Here is a 24,819-nt window from a genome sequence, read left to right as displayed (position 1 = left end):
TTACACTGGTTACAATCAAGTGTGTTAAAGTTAGGAACTTCCAAATGAAAGTTCTTCTCTGTCAGTTCAGATCAGTCAGCTGTATCTCAAAAAATCTAAAAAGTCTAGTGGAGATGTGGATTTTTGTCCCTTCTTAATCACAACTTTTTTTTCCGGCCTAGCTGGAGACACCAGCTTCTTCTCCATGACCTCCTGGGAGCCGGTTTTTATAGTGGTAGGGGATGGCTTGGTACCATCTTATTCCCCAGCTTCCTGAGAAGTGTCAGTTAATGAGTGAACAAAGGTGATAGGGGTGTTCTCTCAAATGTTCCTGTGAGCAGCAGAGAACCAGCCGTGCAGTAGATCAGCAGGATTTACTGAGGGTCTCTACAACGTTTGCAGCGGTTGGAATCAAGTATTTCTTTGCAGAAGGGGTCGTTGGGCGTTGGAATGGGCTGCCCAGGGCAGGGGGGGAGTCCCCATCCCTGGAGGGGTTGAAGAGTCGGGTTGACCCAGCGCTGAGGGATCTGGTGGAGTTGGGAACGGTCAGTGTGAGGTTCATGGTTGGACTGGAGGATCTTCAAGGTCTTTTCCAACTGAGACGATTCTGTGAAAAGCGATCCTTCCTTGTGCGTGGTGCCTTGTAACTTTGCAGCTGTTGAGGTAGAAACCAAATCGTGTGACCCAGAGCGCACACCACAACTGGGCTCGGCTTGTGCCTTTCCTCCTGGGTGGATCTTAGGCTGGGCTGGTGACATTTTGCAGTGGGTGGTTGTAGGGAGAGATGCTGGCGGCCTTCCTCGGCGGAGACAGCAGATGGCAGCAGCCCCCTCCGGATCTTCAACACCTCGGGCCGGAGTCCTCTTAGGTGCTACCGTTCTGCCTCTGTGGTGAATGTGAGGGGCTCTTTTGGGCCCCTTCCTCACGTGAGCATTGCTTTTTTTTTTTTTTTTTTCAGATTTTTTTCAAATCGTTTGTTGTATTTGATTGATAATTTACTGCTACAAACAGTCATTGGAAACCTGTAAGGGGCTCAGTTTCTTCAGGTCTTGGTTTCCTACTGCACTGTCAGCTGCTGATGTGACTAGCAAAGACCTGGGTTATTCCTTAATTCCATTGTCATGAAGTTAACCCTTTCTGCTGACAGAGCAAAATTATTGTGTTCCACAGATATGTTTAATAAGGCCAAAAGCTCCAATCAAGTGCCTGATACCAGACACTTAAATCCATGCATGGGACTTAGTGTTTCTGGCACTGTTCTCATAAAAAAGAAAACAAGGGGTTTTTTTTAAGTGAAGAACTATCAAGTATAGGGGCTTATTGCGGGAGTTGAGATGAACTTGTTGCTACAGACCTCCTAGGTTAATCCAGGGCAGTAGAAACTATACCAGACAATACTAATTTAAATGTACTCTGTTGTATAATGTGTGTTTTAAAGCTCTTCATGACCTGTAGTGTAGGAGCTACCTGCTTCTGTTCAAAAGAAGAGGGTATCTGTCACTGTGTTGGACCAGTTCTCCAGAAATGCAACTCTGAGCCCCATTTCTCTGGCAAAAGGGGTTGTGGAAGAGACGCAGATGAGTTTCCTATAGTTCTCTGCTTGCTTCCATGCCATCTACAAGAGATGGAAGTCTCCAAATGTTGTTTTTTTTCCTTAAGAGCTTGTCTATAGGTGATGTCTTGCTCATGGCACTGTTGTTTCTTCCAGGGTTGAGATGCAGAAGATGAGAGTGGTGCGGCCTTCTGCTGATGTAGCCAGGTACACCATGATCTTCCACAAACGAGACCACGGTAATGAGGAGAACGGAGAGAGGTGAGTCAAGAACAGTGTTCCAGCTTGTATTGTCTTGGTATGCGGCTAGGAACCGGGCACCTGGGGGCCAAACAGGCATTTTGTGGTACCTGAAGGCTCTGGGGGCCACCCCTGTGACACCACCATTCACAGCTGGCAGCTGTTCCGTAGAGGAGATCTGCCTAGATCTGACAGGGTGATGATGTCCTTAAACTTACAAAGCTACAGTTATGTGGATCTGATTTGAGCACATGATTTCAGAGATTAAACCAAAGGACACTCTTCCCCATGTCTGATTGTCCATGCAGAGGACAGGAAAAGCATGACTTCACAGTCCCAGTAGATACAGACTGGCAGCAGCTCTGCTTCCAAGTTTCCCAGTAGTGGGAAAGAGCTCCAACCTCCTCTCCTCTGTGTGTCAGTGAAGATTTTCTCCTCTTTGTCCTCAGGATGAAGCTGCTACGTCAGGTATCTAGAACATGGAAAACAGATGGGCTGAACTCTTGTTCATATAAACTGCTCTCAGTGGAACATAACCCTTTGTATGTCAACATCACGGTGGATTTCAGCATGCAGCCCAAGATCTCATAAGGGTGAGCACCATACAGCTTACAGGAAATGGCAACAGGTCTTGGTTGTGGCGGCTGTTCCAGCAGATGATTCCTGGCACTCTGTGTGAAAGAGGGCTTCAGGAGAGAAAGTTTTTCTTCACAGCATCAGATTGATTGGTTGAGACCTTCCTTGTGTGAGAACTGGAGAGACGGACTGACCCGAGGGACAGGACCTCGTGTTCTGTGCACTTTCTGCTGGGACATTTGCAAAAGTGTCCTTGTTTGGGCTGGTCCAGTAGAAGGACTTGAACTAAGTCCCCTGAAAAAAAATTTGTTCTTGCAACTGTTCCTAAACTTATTTGTTGTAGGGGGAAGGCTGTCTAGCACTGCCAACACTGATGTGACTTCAAAAGGAACAGGCCAGTCTTTTCTCATTAAAAGCACAAGAACTCTTTAACTACAAACTTGCTGAGAAAAGCTATTTTTTCCATCTGAGGGCTGCTTATGTGTGAGGGAAGGGCAATAATGGTAATGGGGGAGGAGATGTTAAAAATCTCTCAATAAATACACTCCGTTGAATTCACAAGGCTTCTCTTGTCCTGCGTGAGCTCAGCTCTCCCTGCTGTGGGACTGCTTAAGTGTCCTGTGGCAAAAGCATCTCGGTTCTGCTGCAGGCTGTGTTGTTCTGGAGAGATCTGGAAGGAAATGCAGTGGCCAGCTCTCTCCATCTGACAGAAATTCCTGTCTGCATTTTTTTAATGCTTTGGGCTGCACTGTTAGTAGAGTGCACACTTGTATTCATTATTATTTGTGATTCTTGTTTTAGAAGACTGGTAAAAGTGTGGGGATAACTAAGTGTTCCACTATGCTACAGGATTTGTGCTAAAATCTTGATTAGAGTTCTTTGCTTACTGCATTATACCTAACTGTCCATACACCTGCTCACTGGATACCCATCCCTTGCAGGTAGATGTGAAGCCAGGCTTGGGAGAATCTTTTAGGACACAATATGTTAAGAATTACATGACAAAAAGCAAATACTGAAGAATGAGTCTCTGTCTTGTTGACACATTCCAACGGTAGAGAAGACAAACTTTAAGATCTGAGGTGTTAGTGGGATAGATGCAGCTCTTCAGTGAACAGGGGATTCTAGTATCTACAAGTAACATGCAAAAATACCCTGTGTCATGCTGGCAAAACAACGACCTGGTAGGCAGTGCTACTGCCCGCCTTACAGAGAAGGGGCACTGCCAGCCTCAGTTAGGTAAGCACAAATGCATTCCTGCCACGGTCACAGCTCCACTTAGAGGAAAAACTAGTATTTAATTTCTCAGAAGTATTTTCTGTTGGATGGATCAACCTTGAGGGCTAATTAATGTTTGAGCAACAGCTGAAATCAGATTAATTTCCCTACTCTGAGCTGGAGGTTAGGTTAGGTGACAGCTGCAGGTCTCAGCCTGAACTACTTACAGCTACACCAGAAACATTTAAACACTGATGGATCAGGCCAGAAAAAAAACCAAGGGCTTAAGGTCTGTTTTTCTCTAGTTTCAGGGCAACTTTCTCCTTTATCATACTCTTATTAAATATTCTAGAAAATCTTAACCCAAACATGTAACTCAATTTATTGTACTCAAATTCACAAAAGGTATTTACAGCTGTAACAGGCTTCAACCCTTTCTCAAAATACAGCACTTCAGAGGCCTGTCTGACAGAATGGCTTGTATCCTGATTTAACCCTTAAGTATAAAGCAGGCCAGAGCTATCCAGCTGTGGAACAAAGGTTCCAGAAGATTTGAGTCAGCTTACTCACAAGGAGACCTTGATCCCCAAGGCCTGAGGGCTGGGTCTGGTTCAGTAATTAGTTCTACAGTAAGCCACAGCCTATTTCTTAGCTATCACACCCTGTTCCTGAAGCCTTTTCTTCTAAGTTCTAATCAGAAGAAAAGTGAAATGCATGGAAGACAGAAGGTTTCGTCTCAGGTGGTGCAGACCCCACAGCACAACGGGAGCTAGAGGCTGAATGCCTGTGTGCGTGCTGCCATCAGTCATACTCTGCTTTTGTTTTCATTCTCTTAAGAAAATGGGGGAACATATCCAATGTCCACAGTGATGTTGGTATAAAGGGGATGCTTTGTTCTGGAAAGGAGCTTGAACTCCAGTGAATTCATTCCGTCATCTTTCCATGTTTTCCTGGTGTTGTGGCGGGAAGCGGGCCTGAAGAAGGAAGAATACCTGTGGTTAGATAAAAGAACAAAGGTGACGTTTGCAGCTGAAACTGCAGAAGAAACAGTCTTCCCAAGAAAGCTGCTCGTGGGAAAGCCCCAAGGAAATTCTTCACAATACAGGCTAGATATTAGGAAGTATTTCTTTCCAGAAGGGGCTGTTGGGCGTTGGAATGGGCTGCCCAGGGCAGGGGGGGAGTCCCCATCCCTGGAGGGGTTCAAGAGGCGGGTTGACATGGCGCTTGGGGATATGGTGCAGTTGGGATCTGTCAGTGCTGGGTTAACGGTTGGACTAGATGATCTTCAAGGTCCTTTCCAACCTAGATGATTCTGTGAAATTCTGTGAAATACAGACTAGAGAAAGGTGGCGTTTTATAAGCCTAAACAGATTACAATAAATTTATGCTGAGTATTCTAATCAAGGAGGACAGTTTGGACTGGAACCTCATCAGACAGGGAGACCAGGCAGGTGGCAACTACAGCCTGTAAAAAAACACAAGAAACTGGCAGCAGCTTTGACCTGGGAGTGCACCACAGAGGCTTGCAGTGGTGGTGTACAGGCTGCTGGAGGGAGGTTTTAAGACAGGGTTGTTATGGAAACAGGAGTTTTGAGATGATAGAGGGAAGGCTGCACTGTTGGTATGAGAAGCCTTCACCACACCTGACCCCACACCCTCCTCCAGCTCTTTTATGTAAAACTGCCTCTTTGCTAAGGTCTCTCATAGCACCTTCCTGAGGTCTTCAAACTGGAATACTGCTTTCCAGTATTTCAGTGGCACGCTGTAAATCCACACGGATTGAAGAGCAAGCTTCTATTATAGGGAAGTTGTAACAAAGCGCCTCTTCAAACTGAACTCTCCCTATTTACAAGGCAGGCAGTATTTTTTTAGAAGTTTTTTTATCCCCTGAATAATTTGAGCTCAAGTCTGAGATGTGTTAGCTTCCTAGCTGGCACATGTCCCTAACAGTAGGAAATGAGAAGAAACCCTTCAAATGCAGGGAGAGGAGCAGAATGATTCAGTTAAAACTGACTGGGAGCCTTCTTTAAATAGCCACATTAAAGTAGAAAAGCAGGCAGCAGCATCAGGTATACTTTCTGCCTGTTCTGAGGAAGATGATGGTAACAGTCAATCTGCCCCAAGGCTGAGTAGCCTCCTTGCTGCCCCCCCCACCCAACAGTTACCTTCTCCAAGGCTCTTGGGTCTCCATCTCTTCACTGTAGTCCATCACTTTGTAGCGTCCAAGGTGAGGTGATGTCCGGACTATTTTCATTCCTGCTAACTGAATCCTTTAAAACAACAAAGAAAATGTTTGCTTAGGCATAAAGATGCCATTTCTAAGCTTAGTTATAGGGAAGTTCAAAGTCAGAGATGATTTTCAATGTTTAATGCAATCAAAGCAAAATGCAGAAGCTGAAGGGAGTAGGTTTTAACACCATGGTGGCATGTTATCTTCTCTAGTAGGTTCTAACCAGGCTTGGGCTAGAAAGCTCCCAGCTGCAGCACACTTTGTACCCAGTCAAAGAGGATTATAGCAAGCAGGGAATGAACAACAGCATACAGAGCATTCTAGAGCCATTCCTGTGAATCTGACAGGCATTATTTTCACTTCCTTGTAAGAACAGAGCTTTTACCCCCTAGACATCCATCACCTAAACTTAAAAAAAAAAGTAAACCAAACTTGCAGTTTCTGACAGGAAGCCAGTCCAGAGTTTCAGATCCAGATTAAGCCTCTGTTCTTTGAGAAGTGCCATTCATTCAGATGGCCTGATTAGAGGACTGGCTTCATAAAAGATTAGTGATAAACACAGGCACCAGACAAACAAATGTGAGCTGCTCACTGCAGGACAGTTAGATAAGAAAAAAAGGCTCAGAATTCCAGAACAGAGCGCCTAAACCCAGCTTTTTGGGTGACTTTCAGGCAACCCGTTGCTGGTGGCAGCTATGTTAGTTTATCAATAAAAAGCGCCTGTAATAGTGCTAGGGCTAGCAAACCTCTTGTTATCACAGGGCAGCTCTTACACAGAGAAAATTCCTGTGAACATAAGAGCAAATGTTTGCTCGGTTGAGGTTATCTAACTGGCATGTTTGCAACATCTGATTGCCTTCCGTTAAGATCCGGTACAGAAGCAAGCTGCGCTGACGCAGGCATGTTATAAAGCTGAAAGAGGCTACAGAACTGAAAATACTTGTTAGTCTAGAGCCATCAAATGATTATAACACTTCATTGACAGTATGACACGCTATTATTTCAGATAGAGTTGAAGACAAGGTTTCTTGTTTTCTGACTGTTGCACATTCAATCAAAAAGACATGAAAAAACAACACTAAACTAGCTTTACTGTTACAGTTTTTATATTGCAAGATTAAACTAAAACCATAATATGAAACAATTAATACATTCATTTACTGCTAAGAAGAACCCAACAGACTTTCCTGTAGTTGATAATGTTAACACTTAAGTGGTTCCAATTAGTGTTTTCTTCTAATAAAAGGTAGCTCCTGGTGTTTGTTAGGACTAATAATATAGACTACTGCAGTCTGCCAACTATAAGCAGCAGCCAGAATGTTTTTTCATTAACTCTGCTTTAATAAGCAGTATCCCAACAAAAAAAAAAAAAAAATCTTTACCCTGTTTTGACATTCTGATCTCCAATTTCAAATACCAATTAATTTTGTTGCCACATGGTAAGAAGTGCTTGAGCACCTCCTAAAATCCTAATCCCAGTAGATGCATCAAGCTGGCCATTCAAATCCAGCCAGCTCATTCCTAATTTCTGCAGGCTGAGACTTCAGTGTGTGAATAAATCATTACAGGCACTGTCCACGGCCTCCATGGACCTGTGGGCCAGAACATTGCTAATTGTTAGCATAATTTTTCAGAGAAACAACATATGATTTACTTCCCTTCAAGAATGGTCTATTTTGGGATCTACATAACCTCCTTGCCTTAAGAGATTCTGTTAAGGAAGTGCACTCCTAGGCATAACTGGCATGACTACTGCTGGTACTGAAAACCACATTAGGTGCCTAAGCTGTACTAAGAACAGCTGAATAGACCCAGCATTGTAGTGTTTGATGTAAAGGTCTATTTTCCTGGCATTCCATTCCTTTAGTAAATGCTCAGTCTCTAAACAGTCCTACACCCTTTTAGTTAGCTTTCTCTGAAAGGAAAAGGAAGAATTCTGTGTTAGACAATCTGATTTTCAGTTCCCAGAAGAATACTGCTTTGTAAAAACTCCTCGAGTTCTCAAACAGAACATTCCACTGAAACTGTAACTTATCACACTGTGGAAGTCCAAAACACACACAAGGCCTTCATTGTCACTTTAGTTTTATAAACTGCCCGTGAGCTTGCCTCAGTGCAGGATGATGAAGGTGCACAGTGTAGCTATAGACCTGAATAAAGAAGCTACAGCCATGATTTTGTACTTGAAGAATTTGCATTAGGCAGAGTACCTGGAACTAAACTCATTGTGTTCAGGTCTATAGCATGCTGCTGCCATGGCAACTAAAGTACAAGAAAAAACATCAGATCTTGCTGTCACTGACTCACAGTTATACACAGGCTTCTCCATCACCCAGCACTGAAGACAGAAGTTAGAATGCCTTGTGTTCCCTAATTCCAAGTATTGGTGATGAGGTGGGATAACTTAAATTCCCAACTGTCTGAGATTCAATAAGTACCTCCTTGGCTTTCTTACTTGTCAAACTTGCAGATTCCTTCCTTCCCCTGGGGCTGCTAATCTCAATGGAGTCACTTGTCAACTACTGGTGGTGATAACCCCTTGGACTAACTCCAGAGCGACTGAGGGCACAGGGATGTGAAGTAACATTCTGCCCTCTGGAGTCTGAGGAAAGCTTTGTCCTCCCAGCACACAATGATTGGATTCACAGATTCTGAGCATCTTCTGACATTAACCACCCCCACCATCAACAGCATTTTGGATTATAACGATACTGCAAGCACGTTAGGGAACAACATCTTAGATCCTTCCTTAGGGTAGTGCTACATGTTTCACTAGCCAGCCTGGTTCTATTTTAAGCCTGTCCTGTGCATTAGTACCTTGTAGCAATGTCGTCATTTTCACCACCACTGCCCCAGTATGTGTTTGGAAACCCATTCATCTTCATGTAATGTTCTGGAGTCAGAGCAGATACACCCCCAAAAAAGGACTTATACGGCAGACTAAAAGAAAAAAAAAAAAAAAAAGCATCAATATTAGAGGCTAATACCAGTCCTCCACAAACTAACAATGTGATCCAAGTCACACATATATTAATTGCATACCTTATTACAATGCCAAAACCCAAATTAGAAAAACCAGTGTAATTCCTAACATGTTCCATGCCCCGCATTGTTCCCCCCACCTTCGCTCCAGCAGACCAAAGTAAAACTGGTTTTGAACTTCACATCTTGGGTCAGTTCAAAATACTTGCGTCCTATCACACTCCTTCCACATGATGCAGTAATTCCCAACCCTATACCTTCTTTCTGAAAGGAAAGGCAAACAGAAATCTGCCAGTCATTTGCCAAGCTGAGCTAACAGTGGAACAGGGAACTGTTCAAGATTGCACGCTTAGGTGTTGTGGTTTAACCCCAGCCACCAACTAAGCTCCCCACAGCTGCTCGCTTGCTCCTCCTCCCTGCCAGTGGGATGGGGAGGAGAAGTGGAAAAAAGTAAAACTCATAGGTTGCTGTAAGTACTGTTTAATAACTAAAATATAAAATATTATAATTGTAATGAAAAGGAATATAACAGAGAAATAAAACCCAGGAAAGGAAAAGTGATGCACAATGCAGTTGCTCACCACCCGCTGACCGATGCCCGAGCAGCGATCTGCCCCTCCCGGCCAACTCCCCCCAGTTTATAAACTGAGTGTGACGTTCTGTGGTATGGAATAGCCCTTTGGCTAGTTCGGGTCAGCTGTCCTGGCCATGCTCCCTCCCAGCTTCTTGTGCCAGCAAACACGGGAAACTGAAAAATCCTTAATTTAGGATAAGCTCTACTTTGCAACAACTAAAACATCAGTGTGTTATCAACATTATTCTCATACAATCCAAAACACAGCACTGTACCAGCTACTGGGAAGAAAATTAACTCTATCCCAGCCGAAACCAGGACAATAGGTCAAGAATACCCTTTTCTGGGGAAGTCACTACTGCAAAACTAACAAACAGAAAAACCTCTTAAAGGTTGTATCTTTCACTGTCCCCATTCCTATTTTCTGTGCAGAAAGTGAGCCAGCTAGAATACATACATTCAGAGCAAACAGAGACACTTACATGTACTTAAACTTATCCATGGCACTAGCCATATGCTTGGGATAGTATTCATCACAAACATAGAGATTATAATCATTCTCAGGTACTAGGTCCACATCATGCAGGAGAAGGCAGTCCCAGTCTTCATCCTTCAGGGCTTCCCGGACACCAACATTAAGCAGCTTTGCTCGGTTAAATGTACCATTCCCCACCTGGAAAAGAAAACCAAACATTTCTTCACCAGAACAACAAGGAGGATAACTCAGTTAAACTTTATATTACTAAAAAAGCCTTATTCAATTGAATGGTGCTGCAATGAATCAAGACTGGCTGCAAATTTCATGCCCCAGACTGAAAATTTCATCCATTCTCTTCACAATGCTCTCAGCAACTGTAAGCTTTGCTGTGTCAGGGTGTATACTGTGGGCACCTGAAGGCAGCTGACTTTTAAGAGACCAGTGAGTCAATCCTCAGGTATACAGCTGCACATCAACACTTCTGTCCTGACTACTGCTTATGAAAGCTTAAAAATGAGAAAAAAGATCTTGGTCAAATAAAAAAGTTGCTTCTCCCCCCCAGTCAACAATCAGCTTTAATTAATGAATCCAAAACCTGCTCTCTCACCACTGATCTTCTGCCACACCATGCCAGTTAAAAATGCTGTTTGACCTGAACAGGCTGCCCCACAGCAGGGTTGAGCCAGATGTTTTTATTTGATACAGACTAAAACTACCCAACTTCACTTTTGCATTTAGTCTCAACAGTTTTGCTCAGTAGCCACTCTGACAAGCTACAGGCCAACCACCTTCAGCTCCTGAACAGCTGAAAATACAAGTTACCACTTAATGACAACTTTGTCCCTCTAAAGGAAAAAAAAAAGCAGAACCAATCAATAGCAGACTGACTGACGGTCTTGACAAGTGGTGTGATATTTCAATCATTAGCAGCCATGGAGATGGGCCAGCATATAACTGACCTACTCTTGACCCACACGTAAAATGGTATTTCCACATTCGAAGATTCACGTTTCTTGTTCAGAACCTAAGCCTTAACTGGGAAGCTCGGCCACACCACCAGGCACATCTGATTTCAATTTACCTGCTGAATCAAGTAGATACTGTAACTGAGCTGCTGGCGCTGCAAGAAAGGATGAATATAGTAGAGAAGATGGTGAAGGTACTTCTCCTGGTTCCTGTAGGCTACAAGGATGGCTGATTTGTAGCGGGCCAAGCAGTGAGGTGGCCTGTAGCAGCCACCAGCCTGAACAAAAGGATTTTTTTTGACGATCATTCTTTCACTAGGGAGCACCCTGAAGGTGATGGTTAACGGACCAACTGTAAGGAGAGACAGGAAAAAGAAAAACAAAAGGTAAGATCAGTGATGTTTCTCAGCCTTCACAGAATCACAGAGTCATTCAGGTTGAAAAAGACCCTTGGGATCATCGAGTCCAACCATCAGCCCTACTCTACAAAGTTCTCCCCTACACCATATCCCCCAACAGCTCATCCAAACGACCCTTAAACACACCCAGGGATGGTGACTCCACCCCCTCCCTGGGCAGCCCATTCCACTCTCTGACCACTCTTTCTGGGAAAGATTTTTTCCTCATGTCCAGTCTGAACCTCCCCTGTTGCAGTTTAAAGCCGTTCCCTCTTGTTCTGTCACTAATCACCTGTGAGAAGAGACCAGCACCAACCTCTCTACAATGTCCTTTCAGGGAGCTGTAGAGAGTGATGAGGTCTCCCCTCAGCCTTCTCCTCCTCAAAGTAAACAGTCCCAGCTCCTTCCATCGCTCCTCACAGGATTTATTCTCCAGGCCCTTCCCCAGCCTCGTTGCCCTCCTCTGCACTCGCTCCAGCACCTCGAGATCTCTCTCGTATTGAGGTGCCCAAAACTGGACACAATACTCCAGGTGTGGCCTCACCAGTGCAGAGCACAGGGGGACTATCACCTCCCTACTTCTGCTGGTCACACTATTTCTAATCCAAGCCAGGATGCCGTTGGCTTTCTTGGCCACCTGGGCACACTGCCGGCTCATGTTCAGCTGTTTGTCAATTAGAACCCCCAGATCCTTCTCTTCCAGACAGCTCCAGCCACACCTCCCCAAGCCTGTAGCCATGAAGGGGGTTGTTGTGGCCCAAGTGCAGGACCTGGCACTTGGCCTTGTTGAAGCTCATCCCGTTAACGTTGGCCACTGATCCAATCTATCCAAGTCTCTCTGTAGAGCCTCCCTATCCTCATGCAGATCGACACTCCCGCTTCACTTGGTGTCATCTGCGAATTTACTGATGATACACTCTATGTCCTTCTCAAGATCGTCAATAAAGATGTTGAACAGAAATGATCCCAACACCAAGCCCTGAGGAACACCACTTGTGACCGGCCGCCAGCTGGATTTAGCTCCATTGACCACCACTCTCTGGGACCATCCATCCACCCAGTGCTTGACCCAGCAGACTGTACGCTCAGCCAGGCCATGGGCAGCCAGTTTTTCTATGAAAAACTTCATTCAAACTTCCTAGATCAGTGACATATGTTTAGCCCTGAAGACACCAGCCCTACCGCAGAACAGTTAACAACGCCGCGCAGATGTGCCCACACGATGCATTCCACCACTGCCTGCTGGCACCTCCCCCAGCCCCACAGCGAGGGCGCAGGGTGCAGGCTCAGCACCAGGACGGCAGGTGACCTGCCAGAGGCATCCCGAGTCCTGGCATGGCCAGCAAGTCTCACCGGGCTCCTGCACAGCTCGCTTCTTCCTGGGATCAGCTCCCTACTACACAAGGAAACCTTCCGTCTTGTGCTGCTTAGATGGGATCCTTGAATAAATGTATTCACTGTAAGAATAGCGTCGAAAATGAATCAAGATGAACAGACATACCTGCTTTTGCTACCCGTATGGAAAAAGTCTCTAAGCCTTCTTCAGAGGAGATTTGAGGACAAAGACGTCCAAAAGGATATTAAGCAGGTTGGGCGAGAAATAGTTTAAAATCTGGATAAATACAAACACTGTAGGAAATGTTAGCTTTATCTGAAAAATAAGTTTCAAGTTCAATTTGATGTAATAATCACATGTCACAAGGGCTGTATTTGCTATATTATTTAATTATATACCCTGTGATAAGCAGGCAGTACTTTTTGGGAGAAGCAGATGACAGAACTGAGAAGGAAGAAGAGACATGTCACATTTTCAGGAACAGGCACAGAGCAGCAAAAGAAACTACATATGATAGTTCCTCTACTCAGCACCTCGATTTTAAATGGGTATGTTCAACAGTTTTTACCTAATAAAAAAAACCTCTGCTTTTTTATATGAATTCTTCCCAATCTTCAGATGGAAAAAAGCTTGACAAGTCACAAGTAAGAAAGAACATAAAGTCAATCACCATTTTAACACAAGTCTCATATTGTTACAATATGAATAAATAAATTCTAGAATTATTTAAACGCCTGTCCTTCTGGGTAGTGAGAGAAGGTTCCAGAACTAGCAGAGAGTTATATTTATACACAAATCAGTGCGTCTTAATGGTTTCCAACCACTATCAACTTCTAAGAAAATACAGCACAAATGCAAAAGATTAAAAATATATTACTTAAATGAACTAGGAAGAAGTGTTCACCTAAATCACAATTAAAAGCTGACAATTTCAAATGAGAGTTTTAAGTAGAACCAACAATTCTCTGCAGGCCATGCTACCCAAAGACAATATTTTTTTTTGCACCAGAAGCCAGTGAGGCAAGTTCTGGGGTTTTGTTTTGTTTTCTAAATAGCTATAAAGAACATTTGGTTTTCCTTCCAAGCTCATAGTTAATGTTACGGCTATCTTAAAGAAAGTTTTCAGTATCTTGTAAGTCAGACTCCTTCTTGAACCTCTGAAGTAAATTATTCCCTCAAAAAAACTTCTGATAATGAAGCCTGAGAGAAAGAGCATGTATTTAGGCCTGGTGTTTAGTAGCTTTCCTTTGAGTAGAGAAAGGCATGGGTGTGTCTTAAGTCTAATTAAGCATTTAAGCAGGTGAGTCCAGTAGATACTTCTTCCAGCCCATCGTACATTCAAGTCTCTGCTACAATTCTAACGAAAAAAAAATCGAGCCTGCGTTCACCCACATCCTGTTTAACTGACACAGAAGGAAGCAACAACCCTCCGCTGGCTTTTAGGGTTTGTTTTTTTATGTCTTTTTGAGCACTAACAAGGCTTAAGGACTAAATTTGGCATAAAATTCAAGCTGTCCATTCAGAACTGGGAAACATTTTGCTAGCGTGTGGAAGTTGGTATAACTCACATTTCTGACAGGCAAAACTATACTCGAAAAGTGTCTCCTTTTCTCCCTCAACATATCGGCATTTCCTGAAGGACATTCTGAACAGCCACTGATCCCATTCCTCACACTGTCAACAAGGTCTAGCCACTGTGAATCCCATTTCATGGTTTGTTTTTGTTGGCTGGTTGGGTTTTGTTTGTTTGCTTTGAAAAGGAAAACCCGAATTTTGCTTGTCAGCAAGATCTTGCAATAGCTGACTCAACGATCACTTTTCAGTCCTTCCCTAAGTATCTCAAATGCAGGGGGAATTTGATTTTGACTGCGTTACCCTCAGTAGGAAACTGGAGTACGTTGCCATACCTGAAATGGAAGAGTAGTTCTTCAAAGAATCATGCTGTGGGCCCATGAATCTACGTCACATTTACGGTTAAGAATTATGAAGTTATTACCTACTTCTACGCAGACAGTTTCCTTTTCTGCCTTTAAGACCACCACATTACAATCCAATGTTGTTTTTAACCTGTAGCTTACGTTGCTTTTAAGATTTATGAACTCCCTGATTACCAGATCTTTTAACTAAATCACCATTAACCACTGATTTGATGACAACTGGAGTATGCTAAAGAAATGTTATATTCAGATTGGATTTCAACTACAAATAATTGCTCCAAGGAAAATATAAGAAAGGGAATTAATCCCTTTGCTTCTCCCACAAAGGCAGAGTTTTGTTTTCTATAATATAATCAGGGCTCTTTGTATTGCAGAGTAAGATTCTGTAGCAATAATCCTTAAATTCCAAAAAATCAAATCTAAATTTGGACATAAGGGTACAAATAAGATAACGTGCAGTAGTTTCACTCCTGTCACCTCCCTCCATACCCAAGCATATGATTCATGAGGGTAATACCTGCATTTTTCAGATTTTTCAAGATGTCATGTTCTCCCAAGCTGCCTGGCTCCCTACCTCAAACAGCTCAGAAACTCAATCTAGTACGTGTCAAGGAAACACAGAAAAAAAGGTTAGTCTGTGACTTCTATCCCCAAAGCCTCTGGCTGCCCTACACTCCTTGGCTACAACCTAAATTCTGGCTCTCAGGTCTCCTTCCTGCCCAACTAACCAAAGGCTAATGCACTGTAATCCAATTAAATCCCAAATGTGAACAGAGCTGTTGCAGGCTGAACCAAATAGGGAAAAATAAAACTGCTAGAGTGCAGCTTTGGGAAAGGAGGAAAAACTCAACTTAGACATGCTAGAAAGCACAGGATCCCACCTCAGACAAGGTACAGAATCAACACCCTGATGTGTCCAAGCAATTTCTCCGTAGCCTGGTTCCTAAGCCCCTTCTGTGCCCGTACCATCACATAGAGGGTGTTTAATTAATACAAAACTGTAGTGTGTAAAGTTAAAACTCACAATTCCCCGTCTGTATTGTTAGCTGGTGCCAGTGACAGCATACTCCCTGCTTGCTTTACTTCCGAGGCAACACATTTGACTGTTGGGGGATCTATTGATTTTGACCAGATCTATCCCATTTTAAGAAACTACATAACTTCTAAACTCCTTGCTACACCTTTAGAGTTAGCAGCTGTAATTACTGAGTCCAACCAGGATAAGCAGAACTTGCACAAGCTAAACAAATGGGAACAGTAGCATGGATGACTACCTCAGTGAGAAAGTGCAGCACCTCAAGGTACATTAATAGAGTCATATTTATATCATTCTACCACTGTTTGAAGAAGAAAAAAAAAAAAAAAAAAAAAAGAGCAGACCAACAGCCCTAATTTAAGCACCGGTTTCTAATGACAGAATACAAGGCTGCCTCAACTGCAGCTGAAAAGAAATCTCAGCATTACCACCTTTTTACTTCTCTTTAAGTGAAGAAACTCTAGGGGAGCATCCCTTAGGAAATGCAGCAGGAGCTACTCATTACCACAACTGATGGTCACACTCAGGAAAAGGTTATGAGAGATGGGAAGTGAAAGGGAGTAACTACCGTAAGAAGGGCTTGGGAAAAAATTCTTCCATAGCATGAGCAAATAATAAACAGCAGAGTCACAGGGAGAACTTTCAACTATTAAAGTCCTCAAGGGCCAAACCAACTTGTTCAGCACATGCCATGCACAAAGGTACCTCTTAAAAGTAAAAATAAAAATCTGAGTCTTCTAGCATCAAGCTTCTTCCTGGTAAGACGAAGAGATGAACCAAAACAACACATCTTGCATGCAATGTGAGAAAGTCAGATTTTGAATTTAAATGCTACTTCATTAAGTTTGAATAAGCACAACTCTAGCATATCAACACTTTGCTTTTTCCAAAAAAAAAAAAAAACCAAAACAACCACAGGAGGAAGAAACAGACAACTGGGTATTAGTGTAGAAACTTTAACCTTTAAGGGAATTTGAGTAATTATTCTCAATGTTAATGAAGATACTGAGTATCTAGTACAATGCTTTTCAAGTTGCCAGTCACAAAAGGTTCAATGGACACCACAAAGTGTTAAAAAAGTAACATTGGTCAGCAAGAGTCTAGTTCCTCCAAGGCAGGACATTTAGCAATGAGACTTCAATTCTTACTCCACAGCCCTGGAAGAACCAAGATGCTGTAGATTCGGGAGGTAGGAAAAAGCTAAGCTGCAAGCTGACCTTACATTCAAACAGTTATCAAAATGACCTGCTATATACAGAAGTGGAAAAAGTGCTGCACTTCATAAAAGCCCTGATGCAGAAACCATTTAAGTCATTTGGCATTCTTCCAGTTACTTTAACACACTTTGGAGTGGACACAGTGACTTATTACCAGCTCTGAACTGGAGACTGGAGTCCTCAAGAATTGATTTGAAATCTCATTTAATGGAGTTTATGAAATTAATATTAAAAGGCATCATTCTCTCTGATGTAACGCTTCCAAGAAAGATCAGTCCCATGACAGAAGATAACAAGCAATCAAGACATTTATGAAGTATTTATATATCTATTCATATGTGCCCATCACATACAGAACAAAGGGCAACTACCTTGCAGAGCAGCACGCGTTTCTCGGGTTAAAAAAACCCCAAACCACCCAGAAGAGGCTGGCATATAGTAATACCAAAGGAATAATTGACTTCTTGTACTCAAAGGGAAATATCACCGAGTAAAAGTTAAGTTGTAGCACTCATTTTTCTTAAGCTGAATCAGTATCAATTCTCAAAATGATCCGTGTTTCACAGCAACAATGCTTCATATGCTCAACTCTAATTTTTTTATGCAGCAAAACTTCCACAATTACTTCACCTCATTTTTTTTTTTCCCCTTCCAGTCAGCTTTCTGTTTGTTTCTGGCTATAACTAACATTGTTTCCATTTATACTCCGAAGTAACCACGTGCTGGCCAATCCCCTCTGTTCTCAGCACTCTCAGGGGTGGGCAGAAGAGGTCTTTGAAAAGATTTCACAGCTCTGAGAACACTGATGAGTGTAATTTTACTCTGCATCTGCCTCCTCTATCTGCCTACTCTTGCTTATCTGATGTTTTGCAGGCAAGCTACACAGCATTGCACCTACTTTTGTTTGGTTTTCTTTTTTTTTTTCTTTTTGAGACCAAAGCTCTCTCATCTGACCTTTTTCAGGACGGCGGATTCTCATCAGTAGTGGAGACAAGCAGGGCACATTTCTGCTGTGCTTTTTCAAATAAAACAATTAAGTCTGAAACACAGAATTGTAGCTTCCCAAAAGAACTGATGGGCTGTAGCCAGCGATGAACAGCGATTGCACTAAGACTGCTACAATGGGCACCTGGGCAAAAAGGCTCTGTACTATTAGTATTTCAGTATAACTTAGTAGAGCTGTTTCCAAGGGAAATGCTGAAGCACATACCCAAAAATTATCATACAATTTCACCATATATACTGCATGTATTTCATTTAACCTCAGCGACGGAGGAAGGAAGAAAACTTCCCGACAGAACAAGCATCATTATGAAGACTGTGGTCTAAAAAGGCTCATCCAAAGCATCCCAGCAGAGTTCTCTAACCAAAGTAAGCAACTTGACACAAGAGTAACCACAGCACTGGCTTTCCACAATACTTCCACCTGCAAACCAAGGTCAGCCATTTGCTCTTACTGCACTCCACGCGTGGTGATCAGCTTTCCTAGAACAGCAGGACAACTACTAAGTAGAGCTCAAGACTAGTTACTTAAGTGTAAGACTTAAATATGCACTTAAGACTTAGATATTCACTATTACCAAAGATGCCACTTTACTACCGACAAACTTGCTTTACGGGTTTGGCTTTGTATTTATTTAAAGCTTCTCAAGTGTTTTAGTAGTGCAGTAGCTGGATTAATGCTGCCTCTAGGATCAGGTCTAATTTGGTCCTAGTGTGAATACAAATTAACCTATGACCAGACTTTCAAGTCTAAAGGAAAAGTTTCTAAGTCTACAAGATGCATAACAATCATAGGCCAAAAGATCACCATGAAGAGCAAGGGGCCAAGCTACGTTCTCATACAAATGGTACTTAAAGCCAACTTAATCAGTTAACTTAATCAATTTATATTGAACTACAGGGTTGATATAAGGCTGAGACAAAACCCAACAGGGAGTCAGAGGTCAAAAGTATGCAGTTACTAAAGTAACAACCGTTGGCCAATTTTATACAGGACCACCAAGAAAAATTAAGTGTTACTTGGTATTACCAGCATGCACTGTTTTTGCTCTTGTTTTACAATTGCTATGTAGCCAAATCCCTGATATCGGAAGTTTTTAGATCAGTAAAATACTCTTCCTCATATAAGCAATAAAAATGAGTTGACACAAGAAAGTTTTGTCGGTCTAAATATTACACCAGTATACCACTTTTAAAGTGGAGAAGTTTGAAAAATACACATTTACAAAGTGTTCAGCGTTACCATACCTACCAAATATCGGTGACTGCGCTGAGCAGTACGGCATAGTTTCTTCATTAGGAGCTTGGGTGAACAAGCTGAGGTTTGTATACACATCATGAGTTTTTGAATAATCCAGAATCTGATGCGAGCCTAAAAACCCACGAAACACATTTGAAGGTCCACCTCGGTACAATATCAGGATAAATATTGCTTGGAAGACAAACAGAAACAGCAGGAAACAAGAATTTTCGACACGAGGGAGGGTCATAGTTTTTAGCCCATGCTCTGCAGTCAGACCGATGAGGAGTTTAACCGCCTTCCACGAGCTGCTGTTCTGCCTTCAGGGCTACATCGCCTGTGCACAGGAGACGACGATCTCCTCCTCCTCCTCCTCCTCCAACTTTCTGAGGCGGCAGCGCGCTCTCCTAGCACGGCTCCGTCAGGCCCTTTGAGCCAAAGCGCCCCTTCCCGCCACAAGCCGTGCGAGGCGGACTGAAGGGGAGAAAAACCCGTTCAAGGCCACCCAGAGCGGCGGGGGCCGCACTCCCACACACACCCTAACGCCTCCCCCTCCGCGGGACTGGCCCTCTGGGGCAGGCTCGCCGGTAACCGCCCCCCCCCCCCGCACCTCCCGGAGGCTCCCGGCGGCCCGGCCCTGGCCGTTCCCGCCCACCCGTCACGCAACCGCCCCCGCGGCCACGCCCCCCCGCCTGCCGGCCGGACTACAGCTCCCAGCATGCAGCGCGGCGGCCGCGCGGCATGCTGGGAGCTGTAGTCCCCGCCCGCCGCCGCCATGGCCCTCAGGGGAGACGGGTAGTGGTGGAGGTTAAAGTTTTAGAACACTGTAGCAACATTATACTTAGGTCAAGAAAATGTATGTGTATATTGTGTATGTTAAAGCCAAAGGCATCCCTAATCAGAAGACAAGTCGGTAGCCTTCTATGAGCAGGCACATCCTGGAGTCATTAGCCCTCAAGGAGGGTACATGGCCACCTTGGCAAGCAAACTCAAGGACCATGCGTCCTTAGATGAACTACCCTCATTATAATACTAAAAATCACGCCTATAGGTCAAGAATGGAGCAGCTGAGGGAACTGGGAGGGTTTAGTCTGGAGAAGAGGAGGCTGAGGGGAGACCTCATCGCTCTCTACAACTCCCTGAAAGGAGGGTGCAGAGAGGGGGGATGAGTCTCTTGAACCAAGGAACCAGCGCCAGGACAAGAGGGAATGGCCTCAAGCTGTGCCAGGGCAGGGTCAGACTGGCTCTTGGGAAGTATTTCTTTGCAGAAGGGGTTGTTGGGCGTTGGAATGGGCTGCCCAGGGCAGGGGGGGAGTCCCCATCCCTGGAGGGGTTGAAGAGTCGGGTTGACCCAGCGCTGAGGGATCTGGTGGAGTTGGGAACGGTCAGTGTGAGGTTAATGGTTGGACTGGAGGATCTTCAAGATCTTTTCCAACCTTGATGATTGTGATTCTGTGTGATTCTGTGAAGACTCTTGCCCAGGTGAAGACCCTTCCCCTGAGCATGCATAGAAGTATTGTGTCAGCAGTATTATAATTGCATGTAAACTACTAACCAATCATGGTAGAGAGGATGGACTTGGAAGATTACTAACTCTGCAAGTTTTGGATATAACTGTAGTGCAAAAAGTCCCGTTGGTGTGCTTGATTTGTGGGAAACCACCAAGCACCATGAAAGGCCTCACAGAAATGAATTTCTGACAATTATTAAGACTAAACTGTGACGTATGGAAGCTTTGCTTGTGTTTTGCTTCGTTTGTTTCAAAGCTTTGCTTGTGTTTTGCTTCATTAGTTTCTCAAAGACTCCTGACTCCTCAACTGTTTCCTTATTAGGTCTCTTTGTCTGTTTAGGTAAGATTAAAACGCTTGTTAGGCTCCCTACGTAAATCACTGATAGCAGACTCAAGGTCTTCAATGGACACTTGGGCAACTCCTAGAATGGGAAACTAAGATAAGGGGGGGCTCAAACAAAGAGACACAGAGACCCTATTACAGGGAAGATGATTCTGCTGATTTAGGAATTAGCAGGAATTAGGAATCTGGACTTTCACAGAATCACAGAATCATCTAAGTTGGAAGGGACCTTGAAGATCATCTAGTCCAATCGTTAACCTACCACTGACAGTTCCCAACTACACCATATCTCTCAGTGCTATGTCAACCCGCCTCTTGAACACCTCCAGGGATGGGAACTCCACCACCTCCCTGGGCAGCCCATTCCAACTCCTGACTACCCGTTGTGTAAAGAAATACTTCCTAATATCTAGTCTAAACCTTCCCTGGCGCAATTTGAGGCCATTCCCTCTTGTCCTATTGCTTGTTACTTGGTTCAAGAGACTCATCCCCCCTCTCTGCACCCTCCTTTCAGGGAGCTGTAGAGGGCGATGAGGTCTCCCCTCAGCCTCCTCTTCTCCAGACTAAACAACCCCAGTTCCCTCAGCCACTCCTCGTACAAAATGTGCTCCAGACCCTTCACCAGCTTCATTGCCCTTTACTTCACCGCGCACACTCTGGAATGAAGGTCAGCTAGTGAACACTGTGAAGAAGACGGCTTACTTCTTCCCTCGACCACCGAAGACCCTCACCCTATTTTCACTACGCATGCTCGGACTATGTAAATGAATTCTGGGAACTCATTACCATAAGACACCCCTTTCCAGGAAATCTAATGAATATATATGATTTGTGTGTATGTAAACTGAAGTCCTTTGCTAATTCTTGGGAGCCCTTTTGGTGGAGAATCCCCAGGGCGACCCCAGCGCTGCTAGTAAAGAATACCTGCTTAACAGTAAAACTTTACTGTTGAGTCAATTTCTTTGTTTCAACCTAGGCTTGTGCAACCCTAAAATAAATAAGCAATGTCTCTCCTGAGTGTGTGATTATTGAGCTATTGCACACCAGGTGACAAATCCCCTTTTCGGACAACAGTAGGGGCGGCTGCTGGGCTGTACACAGCTCTTCTCTGCCAGCCCACAGCTGCTTATTGTGTTGAACAGAGAGGTGTGAACTGAGATGAACATGCTACTCTAGCCTGAGGGACTACAGCAGTGGAGCCTCCACAGTGAGGGATCTCCTGCCTCACCACCCATAAAAATTTTGGCTTTTACACCCATCTCTTTACTGGCTGTTTTCTTAATGAGATGGGGCTTACGAGATTGTGCTGTCAGTCCGTCTGCTGCTTGTATAAGAGATTCTTAAAGTGTTGCCCATTGTCACTTAAATTTGGCAGAGGAAAAGAAGTCTTCCAGATACTAAATTCCTGTAAGGCTTCAAAGAAAAGTCAGTGGCTGGGTTTGCACCGAGGAGAGTAGTAAAATGGAAATTTGTGCCTGGGAGAGGGGGCAGGCGCCCTCAGCTCAGCCTCCTGTCCCACTCCAAGGCGCAGCTGCTGGCTGGGCAGTCAGCTCCGGTGGTCCCCAACCAGGTGAAGCACTTGCTGCTGTTCGCCCTCCCAATGGGGTGGCATGCGAAAAAGATGGGGGGAGAGGGTGAGAGCATTTATATGGGGAGCTGGGAGTGCTCTTGCTTCAGAGCTGGGCTAAGATGTAGGGGACACGTCTATAAGAAACTTGACCTCAGTCATTCTGCTGCACAGAACAACCCATTCTTCAATTTAAGTGGATTGCTTAAGGCCTGGATGCAAATTGTCATTTCACATTTAATTTCAAGTTTTTTAAAATAAAAAATGTCCTTGACATTTCTTTTGCCTGGGCAAAGTCTTGCTTTATTGAAACCCACGCCATGCTGCAGATTGCTTTTCTTGCACACTGCCGTGAGTCTCTGCTGTTTACATTCTCCCTGTGCCATGCCCCCCATGACCACAGCAAACACACCCTGATTGTTTTCCCCTCTATAAAACAAAGAAACACTTGCTGGTCTGCTGAAAGCTCCAGTGAATACAATGCCATGGACAGGAAAGAATTAATCTCTGCATCAACCATGAAACAACAGAGGAACCAAGATTTCTGTGGTATGACCTGGGGTTGCAGACAGCAATTGTTTTAGGGCCTGGTACTGCTTTATGCTTTAGGCTTTATGCTTTGCTTGTGATCGTCCCTTGGGTCACAGTAGGAAATCACAATCTAGGAACAATTTGGGCAACTCCTGTCTGCCTCCATCTGTATCGGAGGCAGGGAGAAGCCGGACCTGCTGGAACTGTTCTGCACTGGCAGCTCTGCTAAACTCCTCGCTGTCAGGGCTTAGTCGTAAAGATTGTCACCCTGTGTCGGTTCCTGGGCAGAAGCAGCACGTCAGGTGGAAAGGCAACAGCCTTACACCAATCTGTATTTTTACCTGTGTGTATATATGCTCTCAAAACTGGAAAACTAACATACGCCTAGTCAGATCAACTGTCGGCAGAGGAGCCAAACAGCACGTGTTTCTGCACGGGCTGGGAGAGCTGAATCTCCAGGACTATCTCCCCCAGGAGCCTTCCAAATCCAAATGCAGTTCCTCTCCTGCCCCTTCAGCCACCACCACTGAAACAGGTGGGTCAGAAACCACCACAAGCCTTTTTCTCACAAGAGCACAAGCAAGTACGGACTGGAGAGCAGAGTACAGATCAGATCATGGTACCAGCAGGTCCAAGCCTTTTCAAGGTCACAGTGCTCCTGTTTTAAACAGAGCCGTGGAAAGCTGGGGTGTGTTTTGAATTAAAAATTAAACTCATCGCTTAAATGCAAAAAAAAAAAAAAATTTAACTGTCTCCACCAAAGTGTGGAAGGGAGGTAGTGGGCATTTTAGCAACCCCTGCACACAGATTTATTGAGGGCAGTGATGGAGGAAAAGAACGTGAGACTGGGTCTGTAAGAAGCAGGCACTGGGCTGTCTTCACAGTCAAAGGTCTGCCTTTCTCATTTTCACACGTCTGCCTGAGAAATTAAATTGAATGCATTCCAAAAAAAAAACAACCAACTCTGACAAACATCGTCTTCAACAGAGCTTGAAATTAAGTTTGTGCGAGAGCCTCTGGATTGTCCCAAGGGAGGGGGGTCCCCTCCCTCCAAGTGCAATTTCACCTCCAATCAGCACTTGAACGTGATGAGAGACTAAGTACCTTGCTGTGTTTAATAAGATTCATTCTTGCTTGTGCTTTCTTTTCCCCTTCTCCTCCATACTTTTTCTCCTGGGGCCTGCACTAGATCCCTGTTGAAAATGCAGCAGAGTGGCTGGGAAGCTTGGCCTTGACAGTGCAGGGCCCAAGGAAGGTAGGAACGATGTGCTGGTGTAACAGAGTGATACCAAGCAGAGTGCTCATGCAGTGTCGGTCAACGTGTCTTACCCTCTGCCCCCCCCCAGCACCCAGGGTTTCTATCAAAGGAAGAGGAAGGTAGGATTAGTCCTTGTACAGGCATTGTAGAAGCTTTCAGCCACTACAGCCAAGCAGAGCTGTCCCTCTTGTTTGGAGGATTGAATGTGTTTTCTAGTGGGGTGGACATTTCAGGTACCTTTGGCTATGGCAGTTTTTTCTCAGCCTTTTGCAGGATCTTGGCTTGTAAACTTCACAGCGTACTCTAAGCAACACCTTCGTGAATGTGATTTTTTTATTACACTGGTATGGATTTGGCTTGTACTCTAGTATGCTAAATTTTTAGTAATGCTTCCTCAAAAGAGTCTTAAATGTGCATCCATGTTTCTGGGAGGTGGGTCCCTTGTTGTGAAAAAACCCAGATGGCTGATGTCATATACCTTGGCCAAATGACAGAGTAAATCAGTGAGAGCATTAGAAACAGGACCTGGGTCTACTAGCTTCTCCCAGGCTTGTGGATTAGCCAGCAGTGGTCTCCTGTCAAACAGGCCCATCCGTTCTCCTCCAGAGAGAAGGAAGATCCAAGAGACTAGAGGTGTTTCCCTACCAGAC

The 24,819-nt window shown here is 44.2% G+C and overlaps 2 protein-coding genes across 5 annotated transcripts in view; one reads left to right on the top strand and one right to left on the bottom strand.

Annotated features, from left to right (window-relative positions):
• B4GALT4 (beta-1,4-galactosyltransferase 4) overlaps positions 1-2,908 on the top strand; it is a 37,102-nt gene extending 34,194 nt beyond the window's left edge. For all 4 annotated transcript variants that reach the window (XM_074853064.1, XM_074853083.1, XM_074853073.1 and 1 more), the window contains exons 6-7: positions 1,688-1,792; positions 2,221-2,908. In XM_074853064.1, the coding sequence (XP_074709165.1) occupies positions 1,688-1,792; positions 2,221-2,362 (247 nt within the window). In that variant the 3' untranslated portion in view covers positions 2,363-2,908. The remainder of the gene's footprint in view (positions 1-1,687; positions 1,793-2,220) is intronic.
• Positions 2,909-3,923: 1,015 nt separating this feature from the next.
• On the bottom strand, positions 3,924-19,490 carry LOC141936273 (beta-1,4-galactosyltransferase 3-like). Its single transcript, XM_074853125.1, has 6 exons — positions 18,973-19,490; positions 10,911-11,146; positions 9,834-10,024; positions 8,613-8,735; positions 5,731-5,835; positions 3,924-4,539 (listed from the first exon to the last, which is right to left on the bottom strand). Exons 1-6 carry the CDS (start codon positions 19,208-19,210, stop codon positions 4,398-4,400), a joined length of 1,035 nt encoding a protein of 344 aa, XP_074709226.1. The 5' UTR covers positions 19,211-19,490; the 3' UTR covers positions 3,924-4,397.
• Positions 19,491-24,819: the final 5,329 nt, after the last annotated feature.

This window comes from Strix uralensis, chromosome 2, assembly GCF_047716275.1.
Source record: "Strix uralensis isolate ZFMK-TIS-50842 chromosome 2, bStrUra1, whole genome shotgun sequence".
Taxonomy (NCBI): Eukaryota; Metazoa; Chordata; class Aves; order Strigiformes; family Strigidae; genus Strix; species Strix uralensis.
Note: the sequence above shows the minus strand (reverse complement) of the source record. Positions and strands in the feature narration are given on the sequence as shown.

Bases quoted from the DNA above. Each gene is read 5' to 3' on its own strand.
- LOC141936273 (XM_074853125.1), bottom strand. From the start codon at position 19,210: ATGACCCTCCCTCGTGTCGAAAATTCTTGTTTCCTGCTGTTTCTGTTT. The intron at 10,025-10,910 runs GTAAATTGAAAT...TTTCTTTTCCAG, and splicing joins GTATCTACTTGATTCAGCAG to GTGGGGAATGGTACATTTAA. The intron at 4,540-5,730 runs GTAACTGTTGGG...TTCCTTCTTCAG, and splicing joins ACCCAAGAGCCTTGGAGAAG to GCCCGCTTCCCGCCACAACA.